The sequence below is a fragment of the Brienomyrus brachyistius genome, chromosome 20 (assembly GCF_023856365.1).
Source record: "Brienomyrus brachyistius isolate T26 chromosome 20, BBRACH_0.4, whole genome shotgun sequence".
Taxonomy (NCBI): Eukaryota; Metazoa; Chordata; class Actinopteri; order Osteoglossiformes; family Mormyridae; genus Brienomyrus; species Brienomyrus brachyistius.
The window spans coordinates 19634133-19654654 of record NC_064552.1 but is presented as its reverse complement, the minus strand read 5'-3'; the positions used below and the strand labels follow the sequence as shown (position 1 = coordinate 19654654).

At 48.8% G+C, this 20522-nt stretch overlaps 1 protein-coding gene across 5 annotated transcripts in view; it reads left to right on the top strand.

Moving 5' to 3' along the window:
- Window positions 1–20522, top strand: part of map4k3a (mitogen-activated protein kinase kinase kinase kinase 3a) — a 64586-nt gene that overhangs the window by 2007 nt on the left and 42057 nt on the right. For all 5 annotated transcript variants that reach the window (XM_048987405.1, XM_048987404.1, XM_048987406.1 and 2 more), the window contains exon 2: window positions 19754–19811. In XM_048987405.1, coding sequence (XP_048843362.1) covers window positions 19754–19811 — 58 coding nt within the window. The remainder of the gene's footprint in view (window positions 1–19753; window positions 19812–20522) is intronic.

Below are 20522 nucleotides of genomic sequence, written 5' to 3'. Positions count from 1 at the left end.
TCTGTGCCCCCGGTACGGCCTGGGCTCTGTTCACCCTGTTTTGTGGGGACCTGTACACTCTGTGCCCCCGGTACGGCCTGGGCTCTGTTCACCCTGTTTTGTGGGAACCTGTACACTCTGTGCCTCCGGTGCAGCCTGGGTTCTGTTCATCCTGTTCTGTGGGGACCTGAACACTCTGTGGCCCCGGTGTGGCCTGGGCTCTGTGCACCCTGTTTTGTGGGGACCTGTACACTCTGTGGCCCCGGTGTGGCCTGGGTTCTGTTCATCCTGTTTTGTGGGGACCTGTACACTCTGTGGCCCCGGTGTGGCCTGGGCTCTGTTCACCCTGTTTTGTGGGGACCTGTACACTCTGTGGCCCCGGTGTGGCCTGGGCTCTGTTCACCCTGTTTTGTGGGGACCTGTACACTCTGTGGCCCCGGTGTGGCCTGGCCTCTGTTCACCCTGTTTTGTGGGGACCCGTATACAGATTTTCTGTAATTGGCCAAAGCGGCCACCAGTCTGCACACGTCCAAGCATTCATTCTTTTTTTACTTCGTCTGGGAGTATGAATGGAATTTAGGTCGTATCAATAGACCACAATGTGGCTTCTTAAAGCGATGGCTTTGGGGAAGGTTTTAACTGTGCAATGGGAGAGGGTAGCTGGTAAGCATGCAGTACCTCCAGGATTTATATAGTAGGTCGTCTTCGACAAGACTGGTTAACCTCTGCTGATGAGATGTTTGTGAAAATGGGGGAACCGGTTTGCATGTTTGAGGATCCTTCCTGATGTACTCGGGGGTGGGGTGGGGGGGGTGTTTTAGCCACTCTCTCTCAGCTGTCTGTTGACTCTGGGTTTTTTTTTGAGTCTTGGCAAACACGGTCCTGTGTGCTTTTCTGTCAGCATGGCCGTGGACTTGCCTGGGTACCTGGTAGGTGGGGGTAAACACTAATGCGGAGCCAAAGGGGGCAGGACGTTATTATTTCTGGAGACACTTGGCATTCTGTAGGTGCCATTAAAGATTCTTTTTCATTGGGGGCGCTCATTAATATTAGTTTGGAAAGTGATGTAATGCTGTGTGTTTTCCTTTAAATGTTTCCTCTAATGTTTAATTAGAAGTCGTCATGAGTCGCTGTATCTCTCTTGCTCTGAAAGCCTCGTATCTGATAGCTGTAGCTATCCAGCATGTCTTTGCTCTGATTTATAATACCTCATTAATATCCCCACCCCTGCCTGATTTGATTTTTGAGCTGGCTGATGTTTGTACATGTTGGGCAGTTAAACTGGGAAGAGGAATATAAGCTTATGTCCCAGTATTGTCCTTCTGTCTTTAGCGCCTCTGTCCGTCTGTCCGTCCATCCATCCTGAGCCAGCCCACATTTTTTTCAATGAGGGACGGTGACAGGTAACCATGCCGGTGAGAGACCTGCTTTCACTGGGGGGTGTGAGGCTGAGCCTGGATTTGGTCACCTGTCAGTCTTGACGCTGACCCAGAGATGATGCTGCATTGGATTCAGTTGCACTATGGAACTAGGGCTGTAACGGGTCACATGTGTGTTGTATATGTTGAATAAATACATTTATTGACACATGCAGAACCTAAATTCACAAGTAGATGTTCAACCTGATAAAACATTATGCTGATTGTAGATGTATGAGTTACTTATGGGTAATGCTGGTCACATTCAGTAGTTATCAGTGGTTAGGAAACATTTTGGTTTCCCAATAAATTACACCAGCCCTGGAGAGAGAGTAGCTGATAAGACTGTCGGTTCTGTTATATCAAACTCGGATATGTTGCAGAAAACACATCCAACCTGCTGACTTATTTGTGAGTGTTTGTATGACGGGAGCAAGACAGAAAAATCCTCCGCGAGTTAGTCTCTCTGTAGCATGTAAGGCGCTTTTGCCTGGAAATTTAGTTTAAAAAAAAAAAATTACGGCTGTGGGGGTGTGTATCGCTACAGATTTGTGAGCAGAGATCATGGGGTTTAGTTCATTATGATTGGTATGATGTTGTATTTTTGATTAATTTCTTTTACATATTTATTTGTACAATATACAAAGAAGTATCTTAGGTTTTGTTATAGACGCATTGCCTTTGGTTTACAGCTGTTCTTAATTGTCTTTGTCTTTGCGTATTAAATAATCAGAAGAAATTCTGCTTTCCCTGCTTTACCAAAATCGTGCCAAAGGCAGCGTGTGGCTCCGTGGGCTGAGCCTGTGTGCCTGTAATCAGCAGGTCGCTGGTTCAAACCCAGCCTCAGCACGACTGCGGGTCCTTGAGCAAGACCCTCAACCCCCAGATCCCTGGGCGCCGCTACGGGTGGCATCCCTTTGCAGACAGCTTACTCTACAAAGAGCAAGTTGAGGGAGGTGTAAAGACAATTTCCCCATGGGGATCAATAAAGTATCAATTATTAAATTATGAACCCAAAACCGAAGTTCGTACTGAACCGTGAATTTTGTGCACTGTTACACCCCTTGTGGAACGTATCTGAGATTCTTCGCTGAATCCGCCCCATTCGGCTGCGGCTGTAGCCCTTTCTGACCTCTGTCGTTACGTGCGAAGAGCGATTAGATCATTAAGCAAGCTGTTGGGAAAGCCTGTGGGAGAAGGGCATGGAAGCAGAAGCCAGATGTGCTCTCAGCTCCAGGTTAGGGGATGATGGATGGATTGTCTGAAGAATGTGGGAGGATTAGGAAGACGGCAACAAAAGAAAAAGAAAACAATAACTTATTGTCTAAAAAGTTAGAGGCCTGTTATGCTTTTGTGTTGCAGCTGTAAAGTGACCTTGTATGGGATTAGTTTGCATTATTGTGTCAGTCTTAAACTTGCCAAATCTGTTTTACCTTTTTACCTGCCGGTGCGATTGGACCGTTCTTTACCTGCCTGCTGCTTTCCTCCTCTAGGGCACACTCAGAGAGGCAGCTCCTTGCCATTTTTTTCCCCAAACAACTTTGAAATGCGTATTCAGCTATGCTGCCGGTTATTGACTTTGAGTCACAGTGCTGCTGTTTTAAGATGACAGGGCGGAGGAATTTAGGGCCTTTAGAGGCTTGGTTGGATCCAGGGAAGGGTGTTGCCCAGGGAAGAAGATTAAGTGTGTTATGTTGGGATATTGTCTGTGCATGATGTAGGAGCTGTTTGTGTGTGTGTGTGTGTGTGTGTGTGTGTGTGTGTGTGTGTGTGTGTGTGTGTGTGTGTGTGTGTGTGTGTGTGTGTGTGTGTGTGTGTAACAGGGCTTTTTTTTAGGTAGGCTAATTACTCTCCACTACCATCTGGGAACTTAAAATGGAGTTTGTTTTGGGGGTAGAGCCACCCCCCCACTCTGATTTGCACATAGCCTCCCTTTCATCGCTTTCCTCAAAGTTGATCTGCAGTTATGTGTGTGTGTGTGTGTGTCGGGGGGGGGCAGTTTATGTCCCTCTGTTCTGCTCCCTCGTACATGGTGTCTCTGCAGCCGGAGATGGTCGGAGTTCCCATGACAACCAGCCACTAACTAATTGCCAGAAAACCGGACCTAAGATAAGGGTACATGCACATGAAAGCCATGATTGTTTTGGTTGGTTGTTTCTTTGTGGTTATTTTTATTCATGTGAGATGCTGGGGTCAGGAACAGGTTAACGCTTATTATCTAGAAAAATCTGTCAAATTAAAGGTCACTGTCACAGCAGGAGATGACGGTCAATTTGGAGGTTTCTTCCACCTTTTTGTATTTCTAAGTGGAATTCAGCTCTTACTGTCAAGCTGAACCCCCTGAGTTTCAGCAGCTGATCTGTGCGCCAGGGGCCGGAGGTGCCACTAACAATGTGGGCGTGGCAAGCGGATGTGGGGTGTGGTCATTAACCTGGGCTTAGGAGCCTGCTCATTCGTGGGCTGCGGACCTCTGGGGGGATGCTGGACAAAGAGCCAGGGCTGATGCCGTGCATCCATCATGCATCATTCCTGTGTGTATAAGCATCGAAAGTGAGTGGTCCTTAGTCCCTGTCTCTTTGCTAGCTGTGGGGACTTCATCCAGACGTCATCATGCACATTTCTTGACTTGACAGGCTATACTCTTGAAACATTATTAAAAAGACAAGTGGCCTGAATATGGCGTTTGCTGCTCAAACATCGCATGATTTTTCAAGCATAACTTAGTTAGCGTTCATCTTTCTGAATTTCTTGCACAAGCTAACGGCAAACCACGCTGTTTCCCGCATTAGCTCGTAATAAACACTCTTGCGGGAAACACCCAACTTGTATGATAAATCCTTGCAGGTCACAGGGCCCCATTTTCCTGCCCTGAGACAGATGGGGAGGGGGGGTCTCCCTCAGCCTGCACCCAGTTGTACCCTCGTGCACAGATTAATGACTGAAGTAGTAATCAGTACTTTAATTTAAAGCAAGTCGCCCGATTATCTAGGGAAATGTGCTCATTTGCACTGGGAATATGATTGTCTGCTTTCGACAAGGTTTAATTTAAGGAACTTTTGTATTAATATCTAGCGCATATTAAACAGTGTGTGTGTGTGAGTGTGCGCTCGTGCTAGTGGGTCTGTTAGGGTGTTGTTTGTATTAGTTGGTTTTGTGGGGCAGTGCGGTGGACACAGCGCCTCCCCCTGGACAGTCTCCATGGAGGGCTGCTCTTCACTCTCTTCTTCAGCTCTGTAGGCAGAGGCAGCTTGGCGTAAAATGTGATTTCATGGGTCCCAGACCCCAGCTCGAGGACAGGTCGCCCCCCTCCGCTAGGGTGTGTTGAGCGTCGTGGGGTAGCCCAGAGCCTAACACCCTTACTGTGCTGACCCCAGAGGGTTTAGCTGACTGATAGTGTTACCCCTGGCCAAAGCCACCTCTACAGCTATTCTCTGTGCTGTAGTATAGTGCCCTCTATTCCAAATCCAGGCCTTGTTTTCAGTTCTCCCAGGTAGTTAGTTTAATAATTATTGATTCTGATTGGCCAGGCTGGAAAATCAGTGTGTGATTTGAATCTCCTTGGTATAGTGTGTGTTATGGCATCAGTAACTTCACATGATGATGGCTGCAGCTTGATCTTTGGAGGAGTATTCTTCACTTCTGATACTTTTGAAGGTAAGTTGTCTCTGACCAGCCTGTTCATTTCTAGATTAAGAGGTTTTGGTTCATTGTCATAGACTTACGCAGTGCGTTCGTGTAGTTTTAGTCTGATTATTTGTTCGCTTTGCCCGTGCCGTCAGTTCCGAACGCCTGGCGGCTGTTTTTTCGTGGCCTGGAGCTGTTCTCTCGCCTATCCCTGAACGGGAGCGTCGAGGTGGTGCCCCTCCCAGAGTCTGTGAGCGCTGCCATGGTGATGGTGCTCCCGGCTGGTGTGACGAGCACGTTCCTCTGGAGTGACTTGAATTCTGTCCCATGTTAGGTTAACTCTGTGTGCCACTTTTGGCTTGGGGACTGTTAGTTTGTAAGCAGCTCTAGATGCCTGACTTTCAGGTGTGTGTGTGTGTGTGTGTGTGTGTGTGTGTGTGTGTGTGTGTATGTGTGTATGTGTGTATGTGTGTGTGTGTGTGTGTGTGTGTGTGTGTGTGTGTGTGTGTGTGTGTGTGTGTGTGCGTGCGCGCGCGAGTGCGCCTGTGCGAGCGAGCGAGCAGGTATACTTATCCTTATGGGGACACAATGTCCCCATAATGTGATAAATATCATTTTTTCCCCTATGGGGACTGGTTTCCTGGGTAAACTCTATTTTATAAAAATCTGACTGCTATTAAAAAACTAAAAATACAAAAACTCTTGTATTCTGCTTGGTTACTTATGGTTAAGGTTAGGGCAGGGTGGGGGTTAAGGTTGTCATAGTTAGCATTAGCATTTTTCCCATAGAAGTGAATGAGCGGGCCCCATAAGGATAGGTATACCCTACGTGTGTGTGTGTGTGTGTGTGAGATTGTTCTGTACATTTACACTGCCCTGCTGGGATAGGAAGCTTTTTGGATACCGGTTTACTCCAGTACGGGTGGTTAATTAAGCCTGTCGTGTCCGTGTTGCCTGTAACAGTAGCGTGTTTGACTTTGACACGAGGAATTAACGGCGGCTCCTCTCTCCGGAGAGTGGCGTGTGATCTGTATCGAACGTAGCCCCTGTCCATCACAGATGCGCACAGTCTGCCGCTGTGACCTCAGGATGTGGGCGGAGGCTCATGATTGGCACTGGCCAGAGAGCGGAGTGTGATCGTTTCCTCCCACGCCGCGTGTCTCGCCTCCCCACCCATTCCAGTCTCCTAAGTTTTCACATTCTACAGTTTCAGCTCCAACCCTCAAGGTGTGTTACTCTGTAAATTGTACCAGAACGCGCCCCCCTCCCCCCGTTGAAAATGACAGCCGCTGCTTGGCTGTTTTGATTTGTTTACCGGCTAAACTTTCCATTTCTGTCTCCGTGGTAACGGGATCTATTTCAGCTGGGTAGCTGGTGGAGGCTATCTTGCAGTGAAGGTTAATTGGGTAAATGTGCTCTTTGACGCCTGAATTGTCTCTCAATTTGGCTCCTGGCGAGGGAAATAATGCAAGCTGACATATTAACTTAGGGATTTTAATTATTTCTACAAGCACTCTAGGCCCAGGGGCTGAGGACAGCCTTTCGGGCTCCACACCGCTGGGGTGACTCACGAGGTACGATCGTGACTGGCTTCTGTCGGCTGTTCGTGATGTGGACGCCGCTTCAGCAAACGCTCTGTCTAAACACTGCTCCGAAGGGGAGGTCCAGTTTCAGTGGACTGTTGGGAAACTCAGAACATCACAGGATTAAGTGTGGGAGTCTTAGTGTAGTATGTGAGTGAGTTTTATGTATTTCTCAGACCTTATTATCCAGGCAGGGGGGCCCCCTCAGCACAGACCAAGGCTTCCTCAGCACAGACAGGGGCCCGTTCAACACAGACCAATGCTTTCTTAACACAAACAGGGGTTGTCTACACAAAGACAGGGACCCGTCAGCACAGACCAAGGCTTCTTCAGCACAGACTAAAGCTTCCTCAACACAGACGAAGGCTTCCTCAACACAGACAGGGGCCCGTTCAACACAGACCAATGCTTTCTTAACACAAACAGGGGTCGTCTATACAAAGACAGGGACCCGTCAGCACAGACCACGGCTTCCTCAACACAGACCAAGGCTTCCTCAGTACACACAGGGGCCCCTCAGCAGAGACCAAGGCTTCCTCAGTACAGACACACATCTTAGGAAAAGCCATCTGTTTCCTGTCCTTGATTGAATCGCACATCTGGTCATAAGCTGCGTCTGCAGCGTCTTTAACCTGAGGCGTTCAGGGATGCAGCCGGTCACCGCACAGCCCACCATCGCAGGCCTGTGGCGGTGCGCCCCTGCCGCATGCTGGTCGCATGCTGCCACGGGATGCTTTATTTAGCCAGAGGCTCCTTGCTGCTGGAGAGGAGAAAAAAAAAACACAACTGTTTATTTAAAAGCCAAATTAACAGATACATGTAAATTATTTCAAACCTGCATGGATTTTCTCCTTGTTATTTTAGATGTTTAGGTGGGAAATTAACTGAGAGGAAAGGAACTGAGGTTTGGATTCATTAACTTTATTGGCTCTCCTCCAGCAACATTAAAACAATGAAAGTGAGACTGAAGATCGAGCGAACGATGCACAGAGTAGCTGAAATGAGCTGTTCTCAGTTTAGGGCGTAACCTCAACGCCTTTGACTCTAGACATGGCTCTCTGTCCTTCTGTTAGCTGGACACGAGAAGAGAATGTCTGTCTTGGAGGGGTCTGTCGCCTCCGCGCTTTTGATTTTCTTCGCTGGTCAGGGGCTTCGAAATGCGTCTCCCTGAACACGTTTTGAAGGTTAATATCAGGTGAGCGCTAGAGTGCCCCCTCTTGTCACTTCTGTACACCGCTGCTCTCAGCTTTCTGGGATGCCTGCCCTTCTGCTCCGCTCCCTGTGGACAAACATCTTAGGATTCACGGAGCATCGGCTTTGCGGCACGGCTAAAAATATGCCGGGCCGGGGAGCTTTTTTCCCATAAGTGCCCTGTTCTCCTGGCCCAGAGTGGCCGGTGTTTCAGTCCAGGGACATCCCAGAATGACGGGGCATCGGGGCGACGATGGACGGAGTGCCAGGAAAACAAGAGTGTTCTAGAAACCCTGTCAAGGGCAGAGCTTCCTTTCTGGGAGCTTGGGGGACTTTCCCTGCTGTTTTTGCACCTTTAAAAATCTTTGAGGAGTCTGAGCTGAGCTGACAGTCTCTGAGCTTCCCATCCCCATGGGATACGTCACCCTGGTCGGTCGCTTCCGGAGCTTTTAATACCAGCTCTCGTGTCCCCCAGCTCTCGTGTCCCCCAGCTCTCGTGTCCCCCAGCTCTCGTGTCAGCCCTTTTATGGGTATGCCAGCTGACCATGGCACCTCTGCTAGTCTTGCTTGATATGTGAGATACGTACAGGCTTGATGGAGGTCCCTACAGCTAGTAATAAACATGCAACATCATAAAATACAGCATACATTTAATTTTAAACCAAATAGACTCTTATTGGTAAGAAGTCATTTGAATTGCAGCGCTGTGTCACACACAGGTTCTGCTGTAATGTCGTGTTCATGCTGGCAGAGTATTGTAGCTCAGTGACAGACACGGATGATGAGCGGATGATGTCTGCCTTTGTTCCAGAACCTTCCATGGCTCTCTGCTGTTTCCTCGTGTGTAACGTTTCATTAGCTCCTGGTGGGTTACTCTGAGCACATGGTCACTCCCGGGCAGCTCGGACGGCTCCCAGAGCGCTGATGGATCGGCTCGTCTCCGTGACGCCCACTTCTCCTCGCAGTGTCGGGCTTCTCATCGACACGTGCTGGTTACCCATTCAGATAAGGAAGTCAGAATTAGCCAGTCCAGTCAAATGTTGCAACCGCGTGAAACTCTTGGCTCTGCTTTCATGTGCAGGCTGTGGAATCTAGAGGCTTCCGTGATGCTGAGGCGATGCATCCTCGCTAGCTGTCTGTGTTCCTGCTTAGATCCCTCACACCTCTCCAGTGCACAAGCATGAGTGCCAGTGTGCAGTGGCTCATCATTAACCTGTGCAGTTCTGCCTGTACATGCAGTGCCAGTTTTGCCGTTTGCTTTTTTCCCTTTTAAATATAATTGTATGTGAACGAGCGGTTTCCTCAAAGGGGAGCTTGCCTCGGATTCGTGCACATCAAACGCCAGCAGGCGGCCAGTTACCCCGGCAACGCACATCCTTTACCCGCAAATCAGCGCCATGGAAGCACAGACACGGCACCTCAAGAGGATGGAGGGGGTGTGGGGGAGGGGGAGGGGGAGTGGGCCGGGCTCCCTCGTACTGGCTGGAAAGATGCTGGACCTAGAGTCCCATTTCCGTCCCCCCGGCCATCTGCCAGGTGCGGGGAGACCTCTTCAGAAGGGTTAGGGTTAGTGTTAGGGTTAGTCAGTGCAGCTTGGAAATAAAGCAGCCCCCCGTCACTGTTGGATGATGGAGCATCTGTGTTCCTTAGCTGTGCTCTGCTGTGTGTGTGTGTGTGTGTGTGTGTGTGTGTGTGTGTGTGTGTGTGTGTGTGTGTGTGTGTGTGTGTGTGTGTGTGTGTGTGTTATATTATATTATATTATATATATAATATAATATAATATAATATATTATAGGTTATAATAATGAGAGAGAGAGCTGATTCTACAACAGCCACAACCGAGACCTGAATTGTTGTTTTTTTTAAATATGCTATTGTTGTTTTTTATCCATCTTTCACCACCTGTCCAGTACAGACATGCCTTGACTGCAAGGTATGATGGGGTGTCAGTCCACCCTGGAAGGGTTGCCAGTCCATTACAGGGCAGGGAAACACCCTGGATGGGGTCCCGGTCCACCACAGGGCAGGGAGACATGCTGGATAGGGTGCCGGTCCACCACAGGGCAGGGAGACATGCTGGATGGGGTCCCGGTCCACCACAGGGCAGGGAGACATGCTGGATGGGGTGCCGGTCCACCACAGGGCAGGGAGACATGCTGGATGGGGTGCCGGTCCACCACTGGACACACACACTCACACGTCGGGTAGTTTTGCAGTACCAATTGATTGGACTGTGAATCGGACTTGTAGGAGACCCTCAAAGACACTGGCAGTGTTACCCGCTGAGCCACCCGGTAACACAAACTTTAATTACCTTTATGCCCGGATCAGATTTAATCCCACGGAGCTTATTACTCGTGCAGTTAATGTCAAACCAAGATGTTATTGTGCTTATGTTTCCCTCGCCCTGCAAATTGTGTGTATGTGTGTGTGTGTGTGTGTGTATCTGTGTGTCTGTCTGTCTGTATCTGCGGGGGGAATAAGTTTATATTACATTTTGGGGACCAAATGCTCCTTACTAAGTAATAAAGACCTGTTCTTTTAATATTTTGACCATTTTTCAGGTCCCCACAGAGATCCGTGAATGTCATCAAAAAACTACAAATACTAAAAGTCTTGTATTTTGTTTGGTTACTTATATTTAAGGTTAGGGCTGGGTGGGGGCTAATGTTGTCATAGCTGGGATTAGGGTTATGTCCATAGAAATGAATGGAGAGTCCCCACTAAGAGATGAATACGTGGATTGTGTGTGTGTGTGTGTGTGTGTGTGTGTGTGTGCCTTTTTACACCGTTTTCTGTCTACATTCCTTGCAGAGCTGAGTAGTATTTTACTGTGTATAAAAGGCTTGTTTGCTTTGACAGCTCTTACCATGAGTATTGTGGGTAATGAGCTGTAGTTCATCATGCTGGAATCAGGCAGTTGGAAATGAATAGCAGCATATGGATGATAGTGGTTATATAAGATTGAATGGTCCCTGCCTTGTGGATAATGCTACAAACCATAGTACTACTGCTGTTTACTACTAGTGTTTGTTGTGATTGCAGATTCAGATCTTGAATGTCGCCCAGTATAATCACACATGTTGTAGATGACAACGCATCTGTGTTTTATAAGCACTTCTGCAGTACGTGTCTGGGGAGAGCCTGTCCTATCCCAGTAGGCACAGGGCCCAATGCTGGGGACACCTTGGGGGGCAAGCCTATCCCTAAAAGGGCACAATGCCGGGAGCACCCTGGATAGCATGTCTGTCCCTCACAAGGCAGGGGACACTCTGGATGGCACGCCTGTCCCTCACAGCGCAGGGGACACTCTGGATGGCACGTCTGTCCCTCACAGGGCAGGGGACACTCTGGATGGCACGTCTGTCCCTCACAGCGCAGGGGACACTCTGGATGGCACGTCTGTCCCACACAGGGCAGGGGACACTCTGGATGGCACGCCTGTCCCTCACAGGGCAGGGGACACTCTGGATAGCATGTCTGTCCCTCACAGGGCAGGGGACACTCTGGATGGCACGCCTGTCCCTCACAGGGCAGGGGACACTCTGGATGGCACGTCTGTCCCTCACAGGGCAGGGGACACTCTGGATGGCACGTCTGTCCCTCACAGGGCAGGGGACACTCTGGATGGCACGTCTGTCCCTCACAGGGCAGGGGACACTCTGGATGGCACGTCTGTCCCTCACAGGGCAGGGGACACTCTGGAGTCCTTGCAAACTTGTAAAGAACATGTAACCCTCCCTTCCCCCAAACACACAGAATATCAAAAGCATCTCCAGACAAATAACGCCTGATGAACTTCCTGATGTTATACAGCTTGAATCTCCCAGCAGAGACCGGGAGCTTGCTGCTATGTGTCCGGCAGAGGATAGATGGTCACCTATCATCACCCATAAGAACGGATGGACCTTGATGGTGACAGTGCTAATGCTCCAAGCTACACAGTGATGTCATGGTGGATGGTAGGGCTGACGGGGAAGTCGGGATGCTCGGTATTGGCGAGATTTAGCTAGTGCTGATCCATCCTCCAAGCTGCAATGTGTGCAAGGCATACAGAGAATCTGAGTAGTGACTGTGGTGTCATAAGACGGTAGGTCAGGTACAGCTGGACGTGATTGCGTGATCAGACCAACAGAGGTAATATGAAGAGAGAAGAGGAAAGGACCAAGGATAGAGCCTTGGGGGATACCAGTTGTTACCTGATGCGCACCTCTTCACTTAAAATTATCTCTTTGACATGTATGAGTCGGCACTAAGTAATCTCCCCAATGCCAAGTAGGTTTCCAGGAGGTTTCGATGATTTACTATGTCGACGGTCACAGAGGGGTCTAGCAGGATCTGGATGGATGACTGGAACGCAGCGCTTGCAGAGTATCCACAGCAGTCAGAAGGGCTGTCTCTGTCAAGTGTCCGTGTCTGAAGAAGAGAGTTCGGGAAGTTGTTCTTTGTGTGAAATTCTGGTCGATAATTCTCAGTCCGTAAAGGGTCAGCTGAAGGTTTTTTTTTTTTAACCGTCGGTTTTAGCCGAACTTGTTTAAATGCAGCAGGGAAAGTGCTGGTTGTGAGAAGACAGTCAGGTGGATAAGGGTGGGGAATAGTTAGTGAGATGGGAGGGGCTAAGGTCCAAGGCACCAGTATGATGCCTTAAGGTAACATCATCACCAGACGTGGGCGGATGTGGAGGAGGAGGAGGGATAAGGAAGGTCATTCAGGTCCCATTTTGTAGTTCTGCTTCCTCCTCCTTCCAGACTTTCAGGATTTATGAAGAGGCTGTTGGAGAGTGAAGCTCCTTCGATTAGTGTTTCATAAGTCAATCTCAGTATTAGCCGCTTGTCTCTCAGCAGATCTGTCCCATGGACCAGCTATCGGGCTGCTCTCGGTATGAACACGTGTTCTGAAGCTGGGTTGGGTGGGAGAAGCTTCCGGTACCCTCACCACGTGGAGGCCTCTTTCATTTTTTGTTTCTTCTTTTTAATCGTTTTTATGACGGACCACATTAACTCATTTTTTTTCCCGCAACATTAAAAAGTGCCAGATGCTGTTAAGCATGTTTTGTTAATTATCTGCTCTCGTTCTGCCTCGTCAGCGCTTGGGACTTTCTTCTGTAATGCGTTTATCTAACGTGGGAGGTGGATTTAAAAGGCTTCCGCCTAGGCTGAGTGCCATGGAGCGCCACCCTGCAGGTAACAGCCCTTTTTAAGCATGCGAACCTGCAAACTAGCGGACTTCCTGTCCGTCTCCCGCCGGGGGGAGTGCTCTGCTATTGTACATCCACACCAGGTGCTCATTGTGTGCCCTGTGGGCCTGTGTCCATCCACCGGTACGTCCAGGGCCTCTGTGAGCCTGGGCCTCTCCCCAGAAAGGGCTTTTGCGAGCCTGGATAAATCTGTGTGCTCCATGTGCCTTAAAACTGGTGGAAAACTAATAAAAATGCTGCATAAGCTGCTTTTTTTTGCCCAATTTAATACAAATAGAGACAGCAGGAGGGTCAGAGACCTTTCCGGAAGAGACCCGTAGTTTAAAAATAAACGACCGGGTCCACAGTTATGCTGCTTTTGAGCTTTGAGTTGCGCGTTGAGAAACCTCTGCGGCTGGAACACACATCGCGTCTGTGTGTGAGAGAGTATATTTATTTGACTATATATGTCGTGTGTGTGTGACATTTTGCAGGTCCCCCAGTATAAACCTTCATTTTATTAATCTGTGACTGCAATCGAAAAAGTAAAAATGCCAAAAGAATTGTATTTTGTTTGGTTACTTATGGTTAAGCTGGGTTGGAGTTCAGGTTGTCACTGTTCGGATTAGTGTCTTGCCTATAGAATTGAATGGATGGTCCTCATAAAGATATGGGCACAGATCTATGTGTGTGATGTGCGTGTGTGTGTGCGGAAGAGTGTGTCACGTGTCCTTGCTTGGTGGACACACCATCGTTCAGACCATCGGCTCTTCCTGGAGCAGGTCCAGGGAAGCGTCCGTGTGGCGGCTAACCATCTGCCCGTTAAGGCTCCCTTTGGGCGTTTGAGGCGCCTTTAAGCGGGAGCTTGGGGGCCCTGATCCGAATGGGTCCCGTCCTGCGCCGTGTTTCCTCGCTGCCCAGGATGTAGCATCAAGGCGGCAGAGCTGCTCCTTGTGTGTTCCTGTGGCTTTCTGGCCTGAGGTCAGGTTGCTCCCGCTCCGCTGGCCATGCATGAATGTCCCCGGGTGACCTTGGGGCTGCTGCACGACCGGTTCTTTGCTGCATTTCAGCGTAATTTCCACGGAGCTCTTCGAAGTTGCATTGGCGGCCTTGATCTGTGCTCATCATGCTTGCAAGTAAACATCAGGCTGCAGTAAAATCTGATTTAAACAAACAGTCACAGTTTTCTTTTAATCAAAGACCTGACTTTAGCGACGACGAGAGATGCTGCAGTTTTAATTTGATAAATAATGATGGGGAATTTTTTTTTTTATCTTGTATTACAGTAAATCGTACTGCTTACATACGAGTGGCTGTGGCTGGTCACATGATCCTCTGCCTGTCGACCAATCGGGCAGCGCACTGTGAGACAGAATAGGGACATTTTTGTTTTGTGCAGAGGGGGAACATTCCGCAAAACTAGTCTCACTGGGTCTCTGGAGGGTCCTGCGACTGTCCCTGGGGTCCCAGAACGTGAAGAAATAGGGGGGGGGAAATAGCTTTTTATCTTTATGTGAATTTTCTGTATGATAATAGGTGGATGCAGGGGCATTTCTACCGATTGAAAAGATCAGGGGCTAAGTGAAGTTTACCTCTGGATTGACTTTTTTTGTTTTTGAAGGAAGATAACTGGTATCATGGGCTAAAATACTCAGGGCTGTAGCCCCCAGTGATCAGACCTAACGATGCCCATGGATGGGCGTGTCAGCTGAGCTCACCCCTCCCCACACACAGCCACATTGTTCCTTCTCAGCTGTTGTTTAAGAATGCAAAGGTGTGGCACGCTGCTGGCCGGTCCTCTCTATCACTAAAAAAAATTTCATTACCATGCCTCATTTGGCCCGCTGGGGGTAGGGTTGGGCAGTCGCCATGGTATTGCTGTCGGGGGGGGTCACGTGGCAGTCCTCGGGGTCTGAAATGCCGCAGTCAGGGCGAGCGAGCACACAGGTGAGATGGATAAATACGCAGAGCTGTGTGATTTGTCTCATGCTAATTTCTGCCAACATTGTTCCTGGGTATTTTTTGTGTCCTGAACTTCCCCATATAGAATAGCAAAGGACCGGTGAATATTATTACTGTTCCAGTAACTAAGCTAATTGGTATTCCTCCTCCTCTCTGCTGCCCCCTGCCTGCTGTATGCTGTACGTGCTGGAGGGCTAGTGTCTTACCATTCATATGTGCCAGTCTCTTGTGGCATCTGCTTGTTCCTGTGTCAAACTCATTGAAGTTCTCAGTGTCTAGCAACTTCCACCCAGTGTAATGGGAGTGGCAGGCGGCAGGTAGGGATGAGGTGGGATGTCATGGTACCTGATAGCAGGGGGCAGTGTGCAGTGTCAGAGCAGGTTGCCGGAACAGCAAATGGTCTGGTGCTCTGGCCCAGCAAGCCACGGATCCAGTCTGTCTGCAGTGATGGAAAACTCTTTAGTGGTTCTGGTGTTCATTATGTCTGACCTCTAGTGACCCTCCAGACTGCTACACCACTGAGCTCCCTCTTTACATACATACATAGATTCTCTTTCTCTCTCCCTCACACACACACACACACACACACACACACACACACACACACACACTCCCTCTCATGCTCTCACTCTATGACCTGAGCATGCATCCAGAGTGTTATAGGATCTGATCCTAGCATAAGCACGGCTGTTTGACCTTTGAGCATACTTCTCGTACCTGTGAAGGTGGGAGTGTTTCCCAGTGGGCTGTAGCTGACACACAATGCTCACAGGCTTATGGTGGGGTCAGGCTGGGCGCCATCATGGCGTCTGCATCGTTTGTGTTTTACAGGGGTCCCTTTGCTGGGATCACTTTAGTCTCCTGTATTTCATTTCCATCTGCCTGACATCACTCTATGGATTAGTTTCTTCATGCAAAAATGTACTTTGAGGTCATTTTAAGATGCATGATATATCAGTTTTGTTAAAAACCAATAACAGCATTGGTCCGTCTCTAAAATAATGAAGATGATCGCATTGGACAATCGGTAGAGGAGGGTAAGGGATTTTGTCGGCTCAGTCACCACTTAGAAAAGGTCTCAAAATAGCAGCCGGTGAAATATTCATAATTCATTATTAAATGTGGGCTGTGTGTCGAACTTTTACTTTTCACCGAATTAGTTGGTTATTGACATATGGCAGCTGCTGGGAACAGTTCAGAAAGCCCGACACTCTGAAGTGCCTTTTTGTGTTTCTGTCTGTAAACCCCTCTGCACACTTATCCATGCTGAGACGGAGGAAGACATCTCAACGGAAGCGGAGGCCAGTAGCTGAAATAACATGTGGACGTCTTCACGGGACCCACTAGTCATCCATCCGCATATGAAATCACTTGTGGTAGTAAATTCGGGCCTGGCTTTATATATGTGATTTATCAGCATCAGCAAAGTGTCTCCAGTATAAGGTGTTCAGATGAAATGAACTTACGGTGGACCTTTTGATCACCTCCGTGCTATAGAGATTTGACTTTTTATTTCTTTCAGTGGTCCTCTTATTCATAAGTATGTGCAGACTGCGTGCGATTGCTTTCAGTATTTGGGAGGAAAGAAAATTGATTTTCTGTTTCACTTGGCTGGAACTAACAATGTGTGATTGCATGGATATTGATGACTTCTGTTTTTTGTTGGATGTATTTTAGCTGTGGTATTTGTATTTTAGATGTGGTGTTTGATACTTTTTAGCTGCTGTGTTTGATACTTTTTAGCTGCTGTGTTTGATACTTTTTAGCTGCTGTGTTTGATACTTTTTAGCTGCTGTGTTTGATACTATTCAGCTGCTGTGTTTGATACTTTTTAGCTGCTGTGTTTGATACTTTTTAGCTGCTGTGTTTGATACTTTTTAGCTGCGGTTTTTGCAATGAGACCAACTGGTGGAGGTCATGTGACTGGTTTGTACTCGTCATGATATTAGTAACAGAATATTATTCGTAGCTGTAGGCTGGTAAGCCCTGTTACTGTGTAAACTGATGGTATCCGGTATTTGTATGTAAAATTTCTATATCTCTCTGGAGATCTCTCTCTTGATGATTATTTAGTGAGCTACATCACTTATTGTAGGACTAAGTTAATTTGGAGAGGTTTTTCCTACACTGTCTGTTCTTCTGCTCTTTTTTAAAGAAGCGAATGGGCTTCACCTGGCCAGAGTCTGTGGAGGGAACCTGAAGAATTAGCAATAGCTGGGAAATGATCATCACAACAATGGATGATAGACGACCCCGTTCCTCCTGAGTCTCATTAAAGTGAATCAGTTACTTCTGAAGAATATGTGTGCTCCTTCAGGGCTGCTGGTTTGGGTGCTGAGGGTCCTCCTAGGTTCCCTAGCTGGGCCTCTCCATGGTTGTCCTTGTCGCTGTGACTTTACTGGGTTTGGCTGGGCTGATGAAGGTCTAAGTGATTCCTATGCTGAAGGAGGCACTCATGAGTACATCATGACTCGTTGCAGTGAGTGAAACAAATCGCACCGACTCCAACAATGACACATCTAGAAGGGGATCAAAATCTCCCTCACTGTTACAAAGTTACCTATTGCTTTGCCTTTGTTTAAAAACGACACAGGCTGCTATTTTCTATATACAGTTAATTTAATTACCAAACAATAATCCTGACGACTTATTGGGGTGGGGGGTTTAGTTCCAGTGTGAAGTGATACTTGTTTGCTGTCTTGTGTACTGCTTATTGAGTTAATATACACACTCCACATCTGTACACAGTAGTGAATTAAGTTCTTTGCTGATATTCCGCAGTGAATGTAAAATGGCATGACTTGCATGAGTGTGTATGCAATGCAGAGAAAATGCCGCCTTACCAGCCTATGCTCTCATGCATTTTATTTCCTGCCTGCCTCCTGGTCATTTCCAGACCTGCCCTTTTTATAAATTCCTCTAGCAGATCCCTCTCTTCCGGCTCTCGCTGCTTCAGCTCACTTTCGAGTGGCGTCTGTTGAACCAAGGCTCATTTTTCACCAGGTCCCGTGCTGACCTTCGGGTCCATTGGCGCCCCCAGTGGGTCTGCCAGTCTGACCGCACTGTCCTCTGCAGCGAATGGTGTTCAGGCCCGTCGCTTAGGGGAGCGCCTTCCGGATCTCTGGCACACTCCTGCTTTCTCACAGATGAACAGTCAAAACAGCTTTGTCAAGTGGCACATGTTTAAAATGCTGCTGTGAAGTAGCCGGGGGGGTGTTCAGTTTTTCTGAACAGGACATTTAAGTTTCAGCCATTTAGGAATAAACAGATGAGCTCCTGCTTCTCAGAACATTCCCTATAACCTCTTGTGATACAGCTGAATCAGGCTTCAGGACGAGTGACCTGAACGGGGTATGATGGGACAGGATGTCACTTTAGTCCAGTTACATTTACTTATCTGGCAGATGTTCTTGTCCAAAGTGATGTAGGAAAGAGACAGGTGACACAACACAAAGTAGCTAGTTGTCAGGGAGCCAACTGAAGTACCAGTAAGCTGGGAGGAGCTTCCAGCCAGTGACCGGGCGTAAGTACGGGGCAGCTGTCAGGAAACCAGGTGAGGGGCCAATGAGCTGGGAGGAGCTTCCAGCCAGTGAGTGGGAGGAGCTTCCAGCCAGTGAGTGGGAGGAGCTTCCAGCCAGTGAGTGGGAGGAGCTTCCAGCCAGTGAGTGGGAGGAGCTTCCAGCCAGTGAGTGGGAGGAGCTACAGGACAGCTGTCAGGAGCCGGCTGAGGTACCAATGAGCTGGGAGGAGCTTCCAGCCAGTGAGTGGGAGTAAGTACAGGACAGCTGTGGGGTAGCAGCTGCAGGAACACGGCTTAACTCAGAGCTCACGTCTGTTAGCATGAGTGATGCAAACGTCATTATTCCATTAACATGGACATGTAATAATATGAGATTTTGCTGCTATATTTCCGAATACTGCAATAGTTCTGCATTTGTCCCACTGTATAGCCTCGGATGCCACATACAGTCAACAAACATCTACTAAGCAAGGACCTAGCAAGGAACTATCCCAGAATTCTGCAGTCAGCAGTTCAATGCAGTGAAGATTCTCCTCTTTTAACAGCTTAATGGGGAAGGGGGGTTAACATCTGCCCTGAGAGATGATGTCTGGTGTCAGCGTTAGTCATCACGGGGTGCTCTTTGCCTGCTGTGAGAGGTGCCCTTCCCCCCTCCTGCTCCTGCCTGTATCCCCCAAAGCCACTCGGGGGAGGAAAGCGGGGTGGTTAAGTGTGGAAACTCCGAAATGCCGGCCATCGATCCGCGGTTCCCAGCTCGTCTGCAGAGGCTCCGTTGGGCATCTGCGGCTCGGAGCTCACTAGGCGCTCAGGCCCGAACGATCGCAGTTGAGCCCAAAGGACACGGGCAAATTGATCGGGTGCCAATCGCCCAGGCCGTCTTTAACCTTCCCCCTCAATGTCAGCCATCATGGTCACGAGAAACTCACCAGTCAGGATTGAATCACGTCCAAGGAAACTTTTTTTCCCAGAATGCCATTCTGTTCAGTGCGCTGCCTTTTTATGGCGGAGCGGTGATGAGTCATTAATGATGGATGATTTAATGTCTCCCTGACATTTTTTGTAGTGTTTATGTGTGTATGTTTATGTATGTTTTTATGTATGTGTCATTTCTGTGTTAGGTACGATCTGCCATGTTTTTGTCACCATGCTGGTGGTTGTGTGTGTGTGTGTGTGTGTGTGTGTATGTGTGTCTCAACATCAGGAGGGTCCTATGATGGCTTTCTCCCAGTGCACTGTGGTTCCACTCTGTTCAAAAGCTCCATGGTAACCAATTAATGGAATACCTGCTTCTTCTCCCCAGGCCCGCAATGTGTCCACTGGGGAGCTGGCTGCCATTAAGGTCATCAAGCTGGAACCCGGTAAGCCCTCAGTCGTCCATCACCATGCCTGCTCTCTGCTCTCCTGTTACAGCAAGTTCTGCCTTCAACCCGGAATAGACCCAGAATAAATGCATTAATGTCCTCCAATCCAGGGACCAATTTTTCCCTCTGTACCTTTTTTTTTTATAATGTGAAGGCTTCTTTGTGACCAGCCTCTTCCAGAAGGCCATACCACTGAGGTTGCGAGGTCAGCCCACCAAATCCTGGTCCTGTTGCGTCTTATTTTAGTCTAGGGATAGCTAAAGGGAAATATCACAGAGAAAACCAGGGTACTTCAGACAGCAACCTGCCTCGAGGTATTTTAGGGAGAAATGTGCCCCGGGGCTCCTCGGGCGGAAGCGTGCCCCGGGGCTCCTCGGGCGGAAGCGTGCCCCGGGGCGCCTCGGGCGGAAGCGTGCCCCGGGGCGCCTCGGGCGGAAGCGTGCCCCGGGGCGCCTCGGGCGGAAGCGTGCCCCGGGGCGCCTCGGGCGGAAGCGTGCCCCGGGGCGCCTCGGGCGGAAGCGTGCCCTGGCATATACCTTCACTCATCTCAGAGTGATTGCTCTCCATCCTGGTGCAGCATGGCCGCTGTGTGACCCTGCCCCCCTCCTCATGTTGTTCAAGGGGGAATTGGGGGGGTAGGAGCGAGTGGGTGATGTTTATATTCATGCCGGCAATCTGAATATGGCCAGCTGTGTTCAGAGTGCTTCA